A 17,871-nucleotide genomic window follows, 5' to 3' on the forward strand; every position below is an offset into this window, starting at 1 on the left:
TACCTCCAAAGCATTAAAAAGGTGTGAGCATCGTATTAATTACATGCCCAGGTGTGAATAGGTAAGTCTTAACATCTATTTTCTTGACGAGCGCTCTCAGGCTCGTAGGACACACTCTCAGCTTAATAAAATCGTCTGAACTAAGCTGTCATACCACACTAGAGCTGCTCCGACCATGAAAGGCTTAATGGTAGCAGTATTAACACTCCCAGGCTCCACTGACTCACGCTTAGATGAATAAAATCGTCTGGCGTTAACTGGAAGAAATTAATGTAGAGTTGATTTGACTATGAGAGGGTTGAATTACAGTGAGCGAGGACTATATTAATTCTTGCTTTTACAAGGTCTTTTTATAATCTCTCTCTCTCTCTCTCTCTCTCTCTCTCTCTCTCTCTCTCTCTCTCTCTCTCTCTCTCTCTAACCCACCCTCCTTGTTTGTAGAAAATGGGGCTTCGATAATAATAATAATAATAATAATAATAACGACGACGATGATGATGATGATGATGATGGTGATGAAGACGAAGATGATGATGATGATGACAACTCTAAACCTCATCTCTAAAAACGTGTGTTAGATATTGATCGTACAAACAAATTAAACCACAAGCAAAGGGAGAGAGAGCTGTATAAATGAAGCAAAATGTTTAGAGAGAAAAAGAAGTTGAGAATAATATACAAAACACCCAATAAGCACCGTAAAGCCCATTCTCACCTGTGTTAGCCCAGGTAGGAAGTTACGATCTCATATAACAGGTAATTGGAGGTTTGGCCATTATCCCCTAGACACCTTTGGGTTGGGACGCCTTCACATGGTGGCATCTTTATAACCGGGTGGCTCTACTGCCCGGTTACACTAGACAAGCATCCCTCAACTCCCTGTCTCCCGAAAGGACGATGGTGGACTGCAGGGGAAGGGAAAGTTGAGCCTGCAGTCCACGGGGTTCACGTTACATATGAACTGGAGTCCCATCATCCACAATAATTAGTTTCCTATTTTTATTATTAACACCTTTTCACCACGATGACGCTTTTATTTTCAGTTATTATTGCTATTGCCAGACGATTTTGTTCAGCCTGTAAGACTCCGCTATTAGTAAAGGAGGTCATGAAGGATAACTGTAACCCCCTCAGTCTGAACAGTTTTCTTCTTAGACAAAAAATCGTCTGGATATATAAACACTACAATTTGAAGGGTGTTACCGTACTGAAAGGCTTGATAATGGAAACAGAGTGGGAATGATGATGATGATGATGATGATGATGGTGGTGGTGGTGATGGTTGTGGTGATGATGATGATGATGATATTAAATCCCACTCCTTTCAGGCTGTCCATTACCAAGCTTCCTGTCGTGGTCTGTGTGTGTGTGTGTGTGTGTGTGTGTGTGTGTGCGCGCGCTCTAGCTTGTAAAATATCGCCATTAATCATCATCGTCATCATCATCATCAACATCGTCATCATCATCATCATCATCATCATCAACATCGTCATCGTCATCATCACCACCACCACCACCACCACCACCATCATCGTCATCATCATCATCAACATCGTCATCGTCACCACCACCACCACCACCACCATCATCATCATCATCATCATCATCATCATCATCATCATCATCATCATCATCATCATCGTCTCTCTCTCGCCTTCCTAGTGTTAAAATGGAGAGATCCAGAAAAGGGATATAAGGGAAAAAATTAGTAGAACAGCTATCATCAGCGTACCCCGGGAGAGAGAGAGAGAGAGAGAGAGAGAGAGAGTCACGTGCCCTTTCACTTATCATTCACGCTACTGTTCCTTGATGAGATAGTAAATAAATAAATATATATGGTGAAAATAAAAGTACAATGTCAAAACCTCTTAATGCGGCATGTGATTATATAGATTGCTAAAGCCATTGCACTTTGATGTTAAATTCCGGTGAACTCTCTCCCGTATTGCGTGTGTATGTGTGTGTGTGTGTGAGAGAGAGAGAGAGACAGACAGAGACAGAGACAGAGAGAGGTGGGGGGAGTGTCCGTGATTCCAGTATGACATTAAAGTTATTTATCCAAGAGAAGAGCGTTGATATCTGTAGGATCAAGTAAGTGTCTCTCGTGGATGATGATGATGATAATTATTATTATTATTATAATTTTCATCATGATCCTCATTACTATTCTTGCGTTGTTAGTGATGATGATGATGTTCATGATGATGATGATTACTATTATTATTATTATTACTATTATTATTATTATTGTTATTATTAGAAATAATAGTAGTAGTAGTAGCAGTAGCAGCAGTGCTATCATTACTATTGTTGCATTGCTGATGATGATGATACCGAGAGATTTGTAGGTGAGTGGGTGTGGGAGAGAGGGGAAGGGAGGGTGAGAGAGGTCGAGGGGGTACTTCACAAGCCACATACTAATTTATAGTAGTGAGGGGGAGTGGAGGAAGGAGCATGGCGTTTTTATGTGCATCTAATAAAAGGTGGTGAGTGGGAGGGGAGAGTGGTGAGTAGGAGTGAAGGGTGGTGAGTGGGAGTGATGGGTGGTGAGTGGGAGGGAGGGGTGGTGAGTGGGGGTGACTGGTAGTGAATGGTGAGTGGGAGTGCAGGGTGGTGAGTGAGAGTGCAGGGTGGTGAGTGGGAGTGAAGATGGTGAGTGGGAGTGCAGGGTGGTGAGTGGAAGTGAAGATGGTGAGTGGGAGGGATGGGTGGTGAGTGGGAGTGAAGGGTGGTGAGTGGGAGTGAAATATTATAGTGTGAGGTATAACCGAAGTCTAAAAGGAAATACAATACCTGTTTTTATTATACTCATGCCAGATTAAGCTTTCAGTGACTTGGATGGAACAGCTTATACTCCTTTCACCTTAACCTGGCTCAGGTATTCGTCCTCACGCATTAATTTCACGCAGCTTAGTGGCAGAAAAAGACGATACTACGGCTTTACACCCTTCCCATGGCACTGCTTCGTGACTAGCACCATATTCTGTTGTTAATTTCGTGCAGTGATTTAGGATTCATGATGGAGAGGTGGCGTTTTTAGACTGAGGGGAAAAACAGTTTAACGTCCAACAGATCACGAAAGAAATATATGGGAGAGACGTAAGTGTTGGGGTGGTATTCTGGCGTGGTTAGGAAGCTCACTAAGACTTCTTTCTTATTGTTTTTATTTCTGATTCTCCTCCGGTACTATGTTCTTTTGTGTTATTCATGCAGTCTATGTCGACCTGCCAAAAATAACCATGAAATTCTGTGAGAGGAAAAGAGAAACAGATTGGCTGTTACATTTACCTATTGAGTTTTTATTGGAGTACCTGTCTATTATACCCACAATAAGGACTAACTGATTCATTAAAGATATTTGTCCAGAGAGCATGATGTAAAAAATAAAAATATCAGTTTGGTCGCAGAGCAGGAAGGAAAAAAAATAATAATACAAACAAACTTCCCAGATACACCATAAAATCACACGCAAGCGGTAATATTAACCAAACACAACTGGCCAATAAACCTAAGGGAATTTATTAGGAAGCCGGAGTGAGAGAGATAACTGAGAGAGATGAGAAAGTGGACGGCTGTGGACCAGAGTGTGAGGGAGGAATGAAAAGGTTGGGAGAAGAAGCGAATGTGTTTAAATGTGTTGTGTTAGAGACAGACATACAGAAAGACGAATTTAGACATTGATACAGGCAGATACAGAGAGAGAGAGAGAGAGAGAGAGAGAGTTGAAGACAGATGAGACCACGGAATTAAATTTTTGGAAGAAAAAAAAATGATGACCCAAAAATGAGAGAGAGAGAGAGAGAGAGATGCTGCAGTAGGTGTATTGAACGCCCAGAAGGTATCGAAGTAAGTGGAAACAAAAATATACTCTGATATAACAACTTGTGCCACGTGGATAGCCTGTGTGTGTGTGTGTGTGTGTGTGTGTGTGTGTGTGTGTGTGTGTGTGTGTGTGTGTGTGTGTGTGTGAATCCGAGTCTAGAAATAGATTGCATAGTCCGTTCCTTGTGGCACATCTAACCTACGTGCAGCAAATGAGGACACACCTTCACATGTTACCTCTTGGGCACCTATACACACTGTCCATACTGCCTCCTTAGCTGAGTAAAATCGTCTGGAAGTAACAAGGATTTACTGTTAAAATAGGAGATTAATCGGATGGAGTGTCTCAATACGGTCAGGACGATGATGATGATGATGATGATGATGATGATGATGATGGCGGTGGTGATAATGGTGATGATGCTTGATGGTCGTAGTGATGATGATGATGAAGATGTACAACTAAGATATATTCATCATCACCCCCTCCCCAGGTACTTATCATCTTCATTTACCTCTTTATTTCCATATCTTGAACTCTGGAGATATTCGTGCCTCTCCCACTCACTTTTGGAATTTCTCTCCCTTGTACAAGCTCGTGTAGAGCAAGCCTGAAGAGAGAGAGAGAGAGAGAGACACACACACACACACATACACACACACACACACACACAAATTACGTCTCTCCTGAATTACGCCACATCTACACACACACACACACACACACACACACACACACACACACACACACACACACACACACACACTACCTCTCTTGAATTACCCTACTTCCCCCCTCCCCCCACACACACATATGCTCCTCTCACCATGTATTACCATGTATTACCCCACTTCCATGCCGAGAGAGAGAGAGAGAGAGAGAGAGAGAGAGAGAGAGAGAGTTTCCTTTTCACTCTCTTCTGCACTTCATATTGCCCTCACCTGAGTTCACGTAGCGCCTTCCATTGCTACACACGGCAAAGAAGCGTCGACGAGCACTTCTTCGCGACTGTGCATGGCCTTTACCCCCAGCAGGCGCATGAGTCCACTAAACCACCAGGAGTAAGCCAGTGTGCATGCCAGAGAGAGAGAGAGAGAGAGAGAGAGAGAGAATGTTGAAAAAATCCTCCTTTGATCTTTTTTTTTCTTTTTTTTATTCTCTCCTCAGCCAGGCAATTTTTTTTTCCAGCCATGATTAATATCCAGACTTTAGTTCCTGGATTGACTGGAAGGCCTATTATTTTTTTCTTTTATTTTTCGGGTCTGGAATTTTATTGTGGTGATGGGCTTAATACCTTACGCACTCTCTCTCTCTCTCTCTCTCTCTCTCTCTCTCTCTCTCAATCACGCGTGAAATGCAGGGGGAAATTTTTTGTTGGGGAAAAATGGATCTGAGTGGGTGAATGGAGAGAGAGAGAGAGAGAGAGAGAGAGAGAGAGAGAAAAAGTTAGTGCCAGGGAAGAAGTTGGTCAATAATATCATCATTATCATAATCAGTATTTTTATTTGTATCATGATTTTTTATTACGATCATTATCATTATCACTATCATAATATCACTTTCTTCCTGGCAGTCATCCTTATCACTACATTATCATCATCATCATCATCAGAAGCTGAAGCAGAAGCAACAGCAGAAGCAACGTTAGTATCATGACTGAACTCATGTCACCATCAACGATAATCTTCATACTTCACACACACACACACACACACACACACACACACACACACACACACACACACACACACACACACACACACACACACACACACACACACACACACACACACACACACACACACACACACACACAGATGCACAGGAGCGCTTCAAGTAAGACAAAATAAAAATGCAAAAACGATCTCTGGGGGATTAATATCATAATGGAATATGGATTAGCCAGGATTTACGCGAGTAGGGAGCGGAGGACGCGAAAGGGCGAGCGGGGAGTGGAGGTTGCGAAAGAGCAGGCGGGAAATGGAGGACTTGAAAGAGAGAACTAGCAGTGGAGGACGCGAAAGGACGAGCAGGAATTGGAGAACGCAATAGAACAAGTAGGAGGACATGAAAAGGTGAAGTAGGATTGGAGGACGCGAAAGGGTGACAGGAAGTAGAGGACGTGAAAGAACGAGCAGGGAATGGAGGACATGAAAAGACGACTGGAAGAGGAAGACGTGATGGAATTAAGCTACCTGACTGCTAGGATTTCCATTAGCTGAATACATTTATTAGTTTGGCGTCTGAGTAAAATACTTGAGGGGTTACAGATGCAGACAAAAGAAACTAAGACATTGCCTAAGCCCCGGTGCACCAGAACTGGGTCATATATGGCTGATGAAGTAAAGTGGGGAGAGTAGGTGAATGGTGTCAGGTGAGGGTAAGGGAGGGGGGAGAAGGTACTGCCACTTTACCTTTCCTTGCGACTCATCAGCCAGGAGTGACCTAGTTCTCGTGTGCCAGGGCTAAGGCAGTATCTCTCTCTCTCTCTCTCTCTCTCTCTCTCTCTCTCTCTCTCTCTCTCTCTCTCTCTCTCTCTCTCTCTCTCTCTCTCTCTCTCTCTCTCTCTCTCTCTCTCTCCTCCGCGCCTGTACTTGAATAAAATAAAATAAAGGGTTAAATGAACAGATATCCTGTTTTGTCAGCAAACTTTGATTAACTCAGGGTGTGAATAATCTTTACTATTATTATTCTCGCTATCAGAAGACTATTTTACTCAGCTTAGGATTGGTTTCCCGTCTTTAAAGGATTACATTCATCAGACTCAACTTCCTTACTTTTTTCACCTCTGCACGACGATAACAGCTTTTACATTGCATTATTATTGTACGCAATTTTTATGCTCGTCTTAGAGCAGAACTTTCGTAGCGAAGATATTTCCATTCACCCTTTCAGTATATTGATTAATGTTTTATGTTAATTTTCCTACCGCCAGACGAATTCTTTCTCATTCGCAGCTAGCCTATTAACATTGAATTTTAAATCAAAACTTAAATCAACCAGCGATCATAGTTTCGCTTCTGGATAACATATGAAACAGTTTTGAACCTCTAGTGAACCATGAAGGAACACAAGTTCAACTTTTCATTACTGATAATAATCAGGGAGCAACCAAAACAGTTTCAAACATCTGCTGAACCCTGTATGATCAAAGTTCAAAACTTTTAATAAACCTGAAATGAATTTAAGATCACAGTTGCATTTCAGGATAATTAATGGGCAGCAATCGAAATCATTCAGAATCTTGGCTTCTAATGCTGGATATGAGTAGGAAAGAGCTTTTGGCCGTGAGTTTATAATAATGATTTCTACTTCCTTGACAGTATCTCCAAACTGTGTCAAACCCTGTTGAGATTTTGCAACACCAACCAGTATTGTAAAGCCGATTTGAAGGGTTGGAATTTTGCTTCACTAGTTCAAAATTCCAAACATTGAAGAGGATTATAGACCGGAAATGTGCGACTGTAATCAGTAGTTCCTTATCACTGTTTTCAGTCTGACATAACAGTGAGACATTGCTAGACAAACAGGCATATGATTTTCACATAATTTGGAGTTATAATCTTTTTCTTTATTTCGAACCCCAAGTGCACAAAAGAATTACTGACTATAAATGCATAGTTCCAGTAAGAAGTTCCCGTAAGTCCTAAAGCTTCAGAAGGGCGTAAGAAGGTCATTTTACACTATTCAGTAATATTCAGGAAGTTGGAATGGGTATAGACTGGCTTCACTAGTTCTGAGCCTTGAACGTGTAAAAGGAGTATTGACCGCCAGTGTAAAGTTGGTCAGGATTTACTTTACACTGTCTCGAAACTGTGTCAGAATCTAATTTAACGTTGCTCAAGAAACCACGATTTCATTCATTCATTCATTCATTGCCAGACGCCATGTATCCCAAACGGGGTGGCCAAGGGCTTAGAGGTAATTGTTTTACAGGGAGGGGCACTAATCCTCCACCAACCCCACTTGACACGTAGGGTTGCAATTTTGCTTCATAAGTTAGAACCCTCAGACGTGTAATATTTCACCTCCTTTTATCACTTTTCTCTGCTGGCTAATATCCCTGAGCTGAGAGACACTTCAGACAGGAAAGTGCCGGACAGTCCATGAGTGTGAAGTAGACTTGGTAGAATAATTGACGCAGTAGAATGGTAGACGAACTTGTGCCACGTGTAGCGGGGGATAACTCGGACAGAATATATTGAATTGCTTTCCTGTACCGTCACTGTCTCTTATTGAATCCACCAGCATGAAAACCTCTCACACATTTGAAGGCACTCTGGTCGCTAGGATACAGTAGTGGTTTTATAATGCAGACTCCCGCCCTTATATATCTGTCCACGTGTGCTCCTGGGAACAGAAAAATAGAGGGACTGGTAGATGTGATTTCATTTTGTGTTCATGGCGAAATATGATGGAGTCTGTTTTTATCGAATACCTGGTTTCTGTGTGTGTGTGTGTGTGTGTGTGTGTGTGTGTGTGTGTGTGTGTGTGTGTGTGTGTGTGTGAATTATTTGACAATAAACTTCAATTAACACATTTACATTGATAGAGAGAGAGAGAGAGAGAGAGAGAGAGAGAGAGAGAGAGAGAGAGAGAGAATCGTACATGCACACATATGAACAAACTGAACCGGCCTGTACGCGCAACTTGTCAACACAGAGTTCGAAAATAAAGTAAATAGAATACTGGGTGAATTTCAGTTACAGAGGGTAATTGGGAAATATATATGAGAGAGAGAGAGAGAGAGAGAGAGAGAGAGAGTTACACTGGTACTGTACGTAGACCAAACACTCCTTGTTAGATGGTCCGGCCTTAATGTTAGGAGAGAGAGAGAGAGAGAGAGAGAGAGAGAGAGAGAGAGAGAGAAAGCTAAAATAAAGAAAAGAGGAAGCGACAGGAGGAAATGAGAGAAAGAAATTATCTCCCTCCCCAGGCTAGAGAAAGAGAGCCAGGGAGAGAGTGGGTGAAGTGAGCTCCCATTTTATCCGTATATGTTTGTTTAGCTATCGATATTTTACATACTTATCTCTGTATTTTCTCTTTATGTATATCTGTTTAATGTTTCGCATGCAACAGCGGAAGAGAATGCTTACCAACACTCTCTCTCTCTCTCTCTCTCTCTCTCTCTCTCTCTCTCTCTCAGCTTCTGGCGACCTAGCGAGGACTGTATGTAGCAAGTGTTTAAAAATTACATGTACAGAATATAGTTAGACGTAGGGATAGACAGATTTAGATTCTTGATAGATAAGGTAAACTAATAGATAGATAGAGATATACGGACTGCTTACTAGATAGACAGATAGATAGATATAGACTCAGTAGATAACCCCGTTGTAAATATCAGAGAATACAATAATCTCCACTCTTATCTCTCTCTCTCTCCCCCACAGGACCTGGCCAAGAGAAACGTGAGTCGGTCCTACATAGAGTTGGAGGTGGGCTGGGCTGACCACGGCGCCACACTGCGATGCTCTGCCTTTAGTCCTAACCTCAAGGAGCGCATCGTCACCAATAGCTCCACATTCGACGTTCAGTGTGAGTTTTTACTTTTGTGTGTGTGTGTGTGTGTGTGTGTGTGTGTGTGTGTGTGTGTGTGTGTGTGTGTGTGTGTTACTTGTGTTTTTCTTGCTGGACAACATATTAGATTTAGTATGTGCTTCCCATCATCTCCTCTTCTTGCCCGCTAGGCCAGTGCTGCAGAAAGTGGAGAATCTCAGGCCTTTTTCTAGATGTGGGGGCATCTCTAGGAGTGCCCTTGGCCTAGCATGGACCAGCTAGCTTACTGTAGTTATCCTCGCTTCTGTTCTTACTTATATTCATGTCAACCTCTAAGATTTTACGTAAACAAGGTGCTTCGCTCCCATAGACGTAGGTGAGTGAAGTAATGCCATATATTAGGGCCCTGAAGCACCCTCATTTTGCACATAGACTTTACCGACTTTGGTGAAGCCCACTGGACCCTGAAGTTCCCGCATCTGTCCCTTATTTGTACTATATTTTTTTATGTTAATGAGCATATGAAAGAGTGGTGAAAAAAAAGTATTGATAAAACTTGGGTTACACCACCGCCGTCACCGCCGCACTGACAGCCACCACCACATCGCCACCACCACGATCATCACTACCAGCAGCACCATTATCACCACACAACCACATTCACATACACAGCCACAACCAGTCCCACATAGACAACCACACCCACCATCACACTGACTGCGAAAACCACCACCAGCATACTGACAGCAGCCACCATCAGCATCAACCTGACATTCACCACCACCACACTGAGAGCAACCACCACCATCAAACTGACAGCCACCACTATCGCCACAACAAACACTGACAGCCACCACCACAGTGACACCCACCACTACCACCACCACCACCACCGTGACACCCACCACTACCACCACCACCACCACTCACCCACCACCACCACCACTAACCCACCACCACCACCACTAACCCACCACCACCACCACCACACCAACCACTACCACCATCACCACCACCACACTGACACCCACCACCACCACCACACTGACACCCACCACCACCACCACACTGACACCCACCACCACCACCCACCCATCACCACCACTACCACCACCACCACCACCACCACACTGACACCCACCACCACCACCATTACCATCACATTGACACCTACCACCACCACTCACCACACCCACCACCACCACACCCACCACCACCACACCCACCACCACCACCACTCACCCACCACCACCACTACCACCACCACCACACCAACAGTCACACGCCACTCACTGCTAAACTTTTGGAGTTGGAAATGAACGGTGTCCACATCGAGTCCGGGGCCTGAATTAACTGGGTTAGTACAAAAAAAAAAAGAACAAAAAAAAAAAGGCCTTAAAAAGAGGAAAAAGTTAAAAGGCAATAGTTTGATCGAAAAATAGAGAAAAAAGGAGAAAATTTTAGAAGTAATAATTGATAAAATAAAGGAAAGAGGAAAATGTCAGAGGTTATAGTTGGTCGAAAAGGAAAAAAAAGGGAAAACTTAAAAATAACGTGTTGAAAAAAATGACCGGAAAAAAATTAAGGCATTAGCATGATTGGGAAGGAAGAAGGTACGAAAAAATACGAAAAATGGAACGATTTAGAGTAGACAGACTGATCTGGAACAAAGGAATAAACGATACGGTAGGAAAATTTGAAGATGATTGCATAAGCGAAATTTATTAGAACGAAAATAGAAAATATACGAAAAAAATACCGAACTTAGAGAACATCTTGATCAATAAAGATGGAAGAATAAAACTGAAATTAAAGAGGAGGACAGTTTGCATCAATGGCACGAGAAATAAGTTTAAGAATATAGCTTAACTAATAACTAAATGAATGAAAAATAATATATAAGTCAAGGTAATAGCTTGACTGCAAAGGAAATAAAAAAAAACGACAATTTAAAGCAAAGTTATAAGTCATAGTCTGCCCCAATATTAAAAATAAATGAATAAATAAAGAAAATAAAAGACAGTGCCTGGAAAATGAAAAAGTAAATAAGTAAGTAAATGGAAACATACATACATGCATGCATACATAAATACGTTCATACATACATACACACTTACATACACACATATATAAATAAAAAAAGGCAAAGCGCAGAACACACACACACACACACACACACACACACACACACACACACACACACACACACACACACACACACACACACACACACACACACACACACACACACACACACGACTACCCCAAAGCCTATAAAAAAAAAAAGCAGAAATAAAAGATTGTTAAAAATCCCCCTGGCTATTAGTTGGCATGGATCACTCTTCCAAACTACACGGCAAAAAATTATTTAATCAACAAAGTTTGAAATTCATTCGGGCCGCCTTTTTATTGCGAGAGAAACTGTACATAACATGGCGGTACTTTTACGTCCCACTATTTCTCTCCACTCTGACCTGCTGAACGAACAAACTAACAGCCAATAGCTCGGGGTGGAGAATGAAGGGGGGAGCCGTCCGTGCTGCAGTGGATGTGATGTTGATGATGATGATGATGATGATGATGATGGAGGCAGTGTATTGTCCCCAGTATAAGCTATTCGGTTCGATTATTAGTATTATTATTATTTTTTATTATTATTATTATTTCAGGGACGCTTTAAGTAAAAGGAACAAATATTTAGTTATTTTTTTAACTTTCATATTCAAGACCTGTCATTCTGAAAAGGTTATAAACAGTTTTCATTAACCCATTCAGAACGACTACGTCATATCTATCAGTATCAGTCCATACAGATAGATATATAGATAGATAGATAGATAGATATGCATATATATATATATTAGACAGATAGATTTAATTTAGAAAAGGAGCGACCTCTTGTAGTGAAAGTGTTGTTGTTGTGAATGTAGATCCGGTGAACTGCAGGGTAAAATTGCTCCTTTCCTCCACTCTGCAATTCTCCTTTGGGAAGAGAAGGGCGAAGATGAGAGATATTCGTACAAGCAGGCAGCGGACCTACCAGCTGATATCAGTCCACCTGCGTGAAGGCCTCCCTCTCCAGCACCAATAGAAAAATTAGAAATACAGTAGTCATTAACGCTTCAATCCGATTATTCTTTTATTTTGTTTACATTCAGAAGAAATTATCCAGTTAATGCTACTTGAAGCATCGTGAAGTGAAGCGAGTATACATTTTTGTACTCCAACTTTTCCTGAATTAACATCCCTCCGTGTTGATTGCTGAGCTGTAGAGAAAGATCAATACTGTACTGTACGAGTATGTACCGTAGAATGTGATGCCTGTCGCTTAGAAGTGCTCTGGAAAGGATGAGGGAGCCTCATCATTGTATCACGTCCAGTACAAAAACATCCAATGTGCAAAAACATTCCGTGCAAAAATGAGCGCAAAAAATATCATGCAGAAATGTCCTGTGCAGTTATGTCCTGTACAAAAACGTCCATTTCAGAAAAATGTCCTGTGCGAAAATGTCCTGTGCAAAAGCGTCCTGTGCAAAATTATCCCTTGCAATAAGTCCTGTGCAAGTCCTGTGCAAAAATGTCCTGGGCGAAATTATCTTGTGCAAAAATGCCATGTGTAAAAAATCTCCTGTGCAATTATGTCCTGTGCAGAGATGTCATGTTCGAAAATATCCTGTGCAAAAAGGCCTGTGCAAAAATGTCCCGTGCAGTTATGTCCTGTGCAAAACTGTCCCTTGGAAAAATGTCCCGTGCAAATACGTATTGTGCAAAAATGAATCTGTAGTGAGGAGGTCTAGGTGGGCCCTCTAAGACAGCGACAGAATTAACGTGTCCTAAAAAGAATTAAGATGGTAAGGAAGAAGTTCAAGTCAGCCTTCAAAGACAAAGAAAATTATTGTACTTTATGCAGAAAAATTACGAGTATAAGAAGGTAAGGGAGACGTACAGTACTATTTTTTATGCTTTTTTTTTTTTTTCTAACGGCCTAAAATTTCCAATCTTTCCATATTGAATGCTGCGTTGTAAGAAGAGATTGACACTACTTTATGATACTAGTCACAAAGAAGTGCTGTGGCAAGAAGGGTAGTATTATCTCATTCTGCCACAGAGCTACGTGAAATAAGCTGCCAAATGGCGAAAATCTAGGCCAAGTTAGAATAAAAAACAATATAGTGGACCTCATCAGAAAACAGGAATATTATCGAGCCGTATAGAAAAATTTACTGACAATGAAAAGATAATATACTCCTTCTACAGTGAAAAGATATTATACTCCTATTACAGTGAAAAGATTATATACTCCTTTTACCTTAACCTGGCCCAGATATTTTGTCAGCTTATTACACGTAGCACATTGGCAGACTACAATAATACTGTGGCTCTACCTCCTTTCCATAGCACTTCTTCATGACTAGCATTATATTCCAGTGTTAATCTCTCGCTACAACTTGATAATCAAGTTGGAGAGATGGTAATTATAGGCCCAGCAAGAGTGAAAAGAGTATACAGTAGTTAACTCTCTTAAGTAAGCGATGATGTGCTTGGAGTCGTCTTAGTTCAGTAGAAGAGATAGTGTGCCATTTAAAAGAAAAATAACACACAAACAGATCACTAAGGAGTAGGTGTTGGGAAGCCTGTTCATCCAACGAGATTAATGTATATCGGAATAAATAAATGAAATAAAGAATCCAATGAAGAACAATAACAAGTGCACCGTATGAAAAAAAAAAAAACATAAAAACCATAAAGGAAGAGATTCAGAAGAGACTATCAGACCAACGAGTGTCGAAAAAAAAGTAAAAATAAATATTCCAGGTGACGAAGAAGAATTATGCTGTGTTGTGTGAAAAATAAAATAATCACTGAGGAATTGGTGTCAGGGAGTCTCCTAGGACCAAGAGCTCTACACTACGTAATGGAGGGTGTTTTGGGGTGATGGGGGTGAGGGGTGGGGGTTGGTGTGGGAGGGGGGGGGGAAAGAGGTGGAGGGGACAATTCATTCAGAAAAAAGTGGGATCGTAGCAGGTCCGCATTACAGGAATTACTCTCAAATGGAACGCTTAATGAACGGGCGTAGCAAATAAATTGGAGTGAGGGGTGGTGTGTGTGTGTGTGTGTGTGTGTGTGTGTGTGTGGGTGTGTGTGTGTGTGTTTTCGGGGGAGGGGCATGAGGGAGTGTGTGCGTGGAAAAGATTCTGAGATTTTAAGAGTGGTAAAAGAGTGAAAGTGAATCTCAGGACGTTGTATTTGGAGTCAGGGGGGAGATGTGTAGGGGTATGAGAGGTGTGTGGGGGTTTGCGAGTAGTATGTGGCTGGGAGGGTGTGTATGGATTAGGAAGAGTGTTTGGAAAGGAAAAAGAGGATTGTTTTTGACAGGATGAGCGCTGTGTTAGGAGAGGGATGTGGAAATGTAGGTCCATATATTGTGTATGTGTGGGGCTTAAGAGGTTTTGTGTGTATGTGTGTTTTGTGAGTTGGCTTTGTTTAGGGGGATTACGGTTAGTTCAGGAGTGTGAGATTGGGAGAATTAGTGGAGAAGTGGGATTAGAGCAGAAATTAGGACGTGAGAGAACGGATGATGCAAGGTTCAATTTCCTGGGTACTCTGTTCATAGATTGTCCCTTTTTTTTGGATTTCTTTTCTGTTCCTGTGTCCTGTTTCCTGCCAAAGACATAATTATACAAGAGTAGGAAGATGATGATGATGATGATGATGATGATGATGGTGGTGGTGGATGTTGTGCTAGTGATGGTGATGATGATGGTGGATGTTGTGCTAGTGGTGGTGGTGATGATGATGATGATGGATGTTGTGCTGCTGCTGCTGCTGATGATGATGATGATGATGATGATGGTGGTGGATGTTGTACTATAGTCGCGGCGTACGACTCTGAGATTGTCATTATTGTACCCTGGCAACCTACCCGTCAACTGTGCTTCCGATTTAGTGTATGATACATGTGTGATTCGTGTATAATATGTTCGTGTATAATAATATTCGTGTATAACAAATTCGTGTATAATAATATGATTCATGTGTAATATGGTACGAAATCGGACTCACTGTTTACAGATAAGTTGTCAGGGTACGATAGTGAAACCTCAGAGTCGTGCGCCGCGACTATAGTGATGATGATGATGATGATGGATGGTGTGCTAGTGATGGTGATGATGATGATGATGATGATGGATGGTGTGCTAGTGATGGTGATGATGATGATGATGATGATGATGATGATGATGAGGAGGAGGAGGAGGAGGAGGAGGAGGACTTTAGGTTAGGATGTGGAAACGGTGTGGAACTGAAGGAGAGAGAGAGAGAGAGAACGGTATACTTTAATGCAAGAAACAGGAGATGGAAGAGGGGGAAAAAGAAAAGAAAAGAGGAGGCAAAACAAGAAGGGAAAAGTGTAGGGGGAAGAGAAAAATGATTGCAGAAAAATGTGTAAAAATAAGAGGGAGGGAAGAAGAATGGATAACGAGGAAAAAGGGGAAAATAAAAAAAAGAGAAAAAAAAATTGCTGGCTTGAATGAAAGGTGACTGAGGGGAAAAAAGGTGATGAGAGGGGAGAGAGAGAGAGAGAGGTTGATGGATGCTGGGAACTTGGAGAGAGAGAGAGAGAGAGAGAGAGAGAGAGAGAGAGAGAGAGAGAGAGAGAGAGAGAGAGAGAGAGTAAAGAAAGACAGGGGAAGGAGTAAGCCAAATAAAGACATAAGATACTGGAATAGGAAGTGAAGACGGAAGGAGACAGTAAAGACAGAAGGTAAATAAAGAGGGATTAAGATGGAATGAGGACGTAGAGATAAATTTAGAGACTGTCAATATTCCCAAGGGAGTGCAAGATGGTCTCCGCACCAGACCTCTGTGTAAATTACCATGAAGATTAAATAACGTACAAAAACATAGGATTCCAAGGTTTGTGTGTATATGGCAGTACTCATGATCCCATAAAACCCTTTGAGAGACCTGAATAAATAAGTAAATAATAATAATGGTAATAATAATAATAGTAGTAGTAATAGTAGTAGTAGTAGTAGTAGTAGTAGTAGTAGTAGTAGTAGTAGTAATAATAATAATAATAATAATAATAATAATAATAATAAGTAAATAAGGTGTCAGAGTATTTGCCAAGGAAGCTTTTTTTTTTTTTCTTTTTTTTTTTTCTTTTTTTTTTTTCTTTTTTTTTGAAATGGTGAAGATGTGAAAAATTGGTACCAAATTGAAATGCGTTTGAAGATGAGGAGAATGAGGAAGTGGAGGAAGAAGTGGAGGAAGAAGAAGACGAAAATGAGGAAGGGGAAGGTGAGGAAGGAGGAGGACGACGAAGGCAGAACGAAAAAGGAAAAAAAAAAATAGAAATAAAAAGGAAAAATAAAAATAATAAAGAATAGAAGGAAAAAAAGAAAAGGAAATAAAGAGAAGAGGAGAAGGGGAAAGGAAAACGAAAAGGAGAAAGAAAAAGAAAAGGAGAAAGAAAGGGAAGGAAGAAAAAGAAAGTTGAGAAAGAAAGGGAAGGAAGAAAAAGAAAGTTGAGAAAGGAAAAGAAAAGGGAGAAAGAAAAAGAAAAGGGAGAAAGAAAAAGAAAGGGGAGAAAGAAAAGGGAGGAGGAGACGGAGAAGGAGAAGAGGAAAGAGGAAGTGAGGAAATATATTATGGTCTTCCACAGTCCTGACCTTAAAAATAGAGAGGTGGCAGAGAAAATAGAAAGCAAAAAATAGAAAACTAAAAATAGTCAAGATAGAGAGACCGTGGGAGAAAGCAGAGAAAGAAAGGTAAAGGAAGGAACTAAGAATAGAAAGCTAGAGGGTAGGAAGAGAAAGATGAAGGAAGGAGTAAAGACCAAAGCTAAATGGAGAGGGAGATAGCAGAGACAGTAAGATAGAAAGGGGTGATAGAAGAGAGGTAGAGGAAGTAAAGGACAGAGTAAAGGGAAAAATAGCTTGAAGGAGTAAGAATACTAAGTTAAGATAGGGGAATAAAGAAGGGGGAATGAAGGGAAAGACAGAGGCAGGGGGAAAGACGAGAATGTTGCAACAGTGCTTCGAAGAGGGAGGCTGAAGAAAATAACTGAGAATAGGAATGATGATAGTAAGAAACACCTTTGGCTCCACCAGTTTAGATTGTTTGTATTGAGCCTCCCCTCAAACACACACACACACACACACACACACACACACACACGCACGCACGCACGCACGCACGCACGCACGCACGCACACACACACACACACACACACACACACACACACACACACACACACACACACACACACACACACACACACACACACACACACACACACACACACACACACACACACAAGAGGCTGAAGAAAATAACTGAGAATAGGAATGATGATAGTAAGAAACACCTTTGGCTCCACCAGTTTAGATTCTTTGTATTGAGCCTCCCCTCAAACACACACACACACACACACACACACACACACACACACACACACACACACACACACACACACACACACACACACGCACGCACGCACGCACGCACGCACGCACGCACGCACGCACGCACACACACACACACA

The 17,871-nt window shown here is 41.5% G+C and overlaps 1 protein-coding gene across 1 annotated transcript in view; it reads left to right on the forward strand.

The window, feature by feature from the left end:
• The window catches only part of LOC145405083 (kin of IRRE-like protein 3), a 164,161-nt gene that overhangs the window by 90,041 nt on the left and 56,249 nt on the right, over window positions 1-17,871 (forward strand). Inside the window, exon 5 of the mRNA XM_080276597.1 lies at window positions 9,217-9,361. Within this exon, the coding sequence (XP_080132723.1) occupies window positions 9,217-9,361 (145 nt within the window). The remainder of the gene's footprint in view (window positions 1-9,216; window positions 9,362-17,871) is intronic.

This window comes from Coenobita brevimanus, chromosome 7 (genome assembly GCF_032717465.1).
Source record: "Coenobita brevimanus isolate Jiangsu-jjx chromosome 7, ASM3271746v2, whole genome shotgun sequence".
NCBI classification, from domain to species: domain Eukaryota; kingdom Metazoa; phylum Arthropoda; class Malacostraca; order Decapoda; family Coenobitidae; genus Coenobita; species Coenobita brevimanus.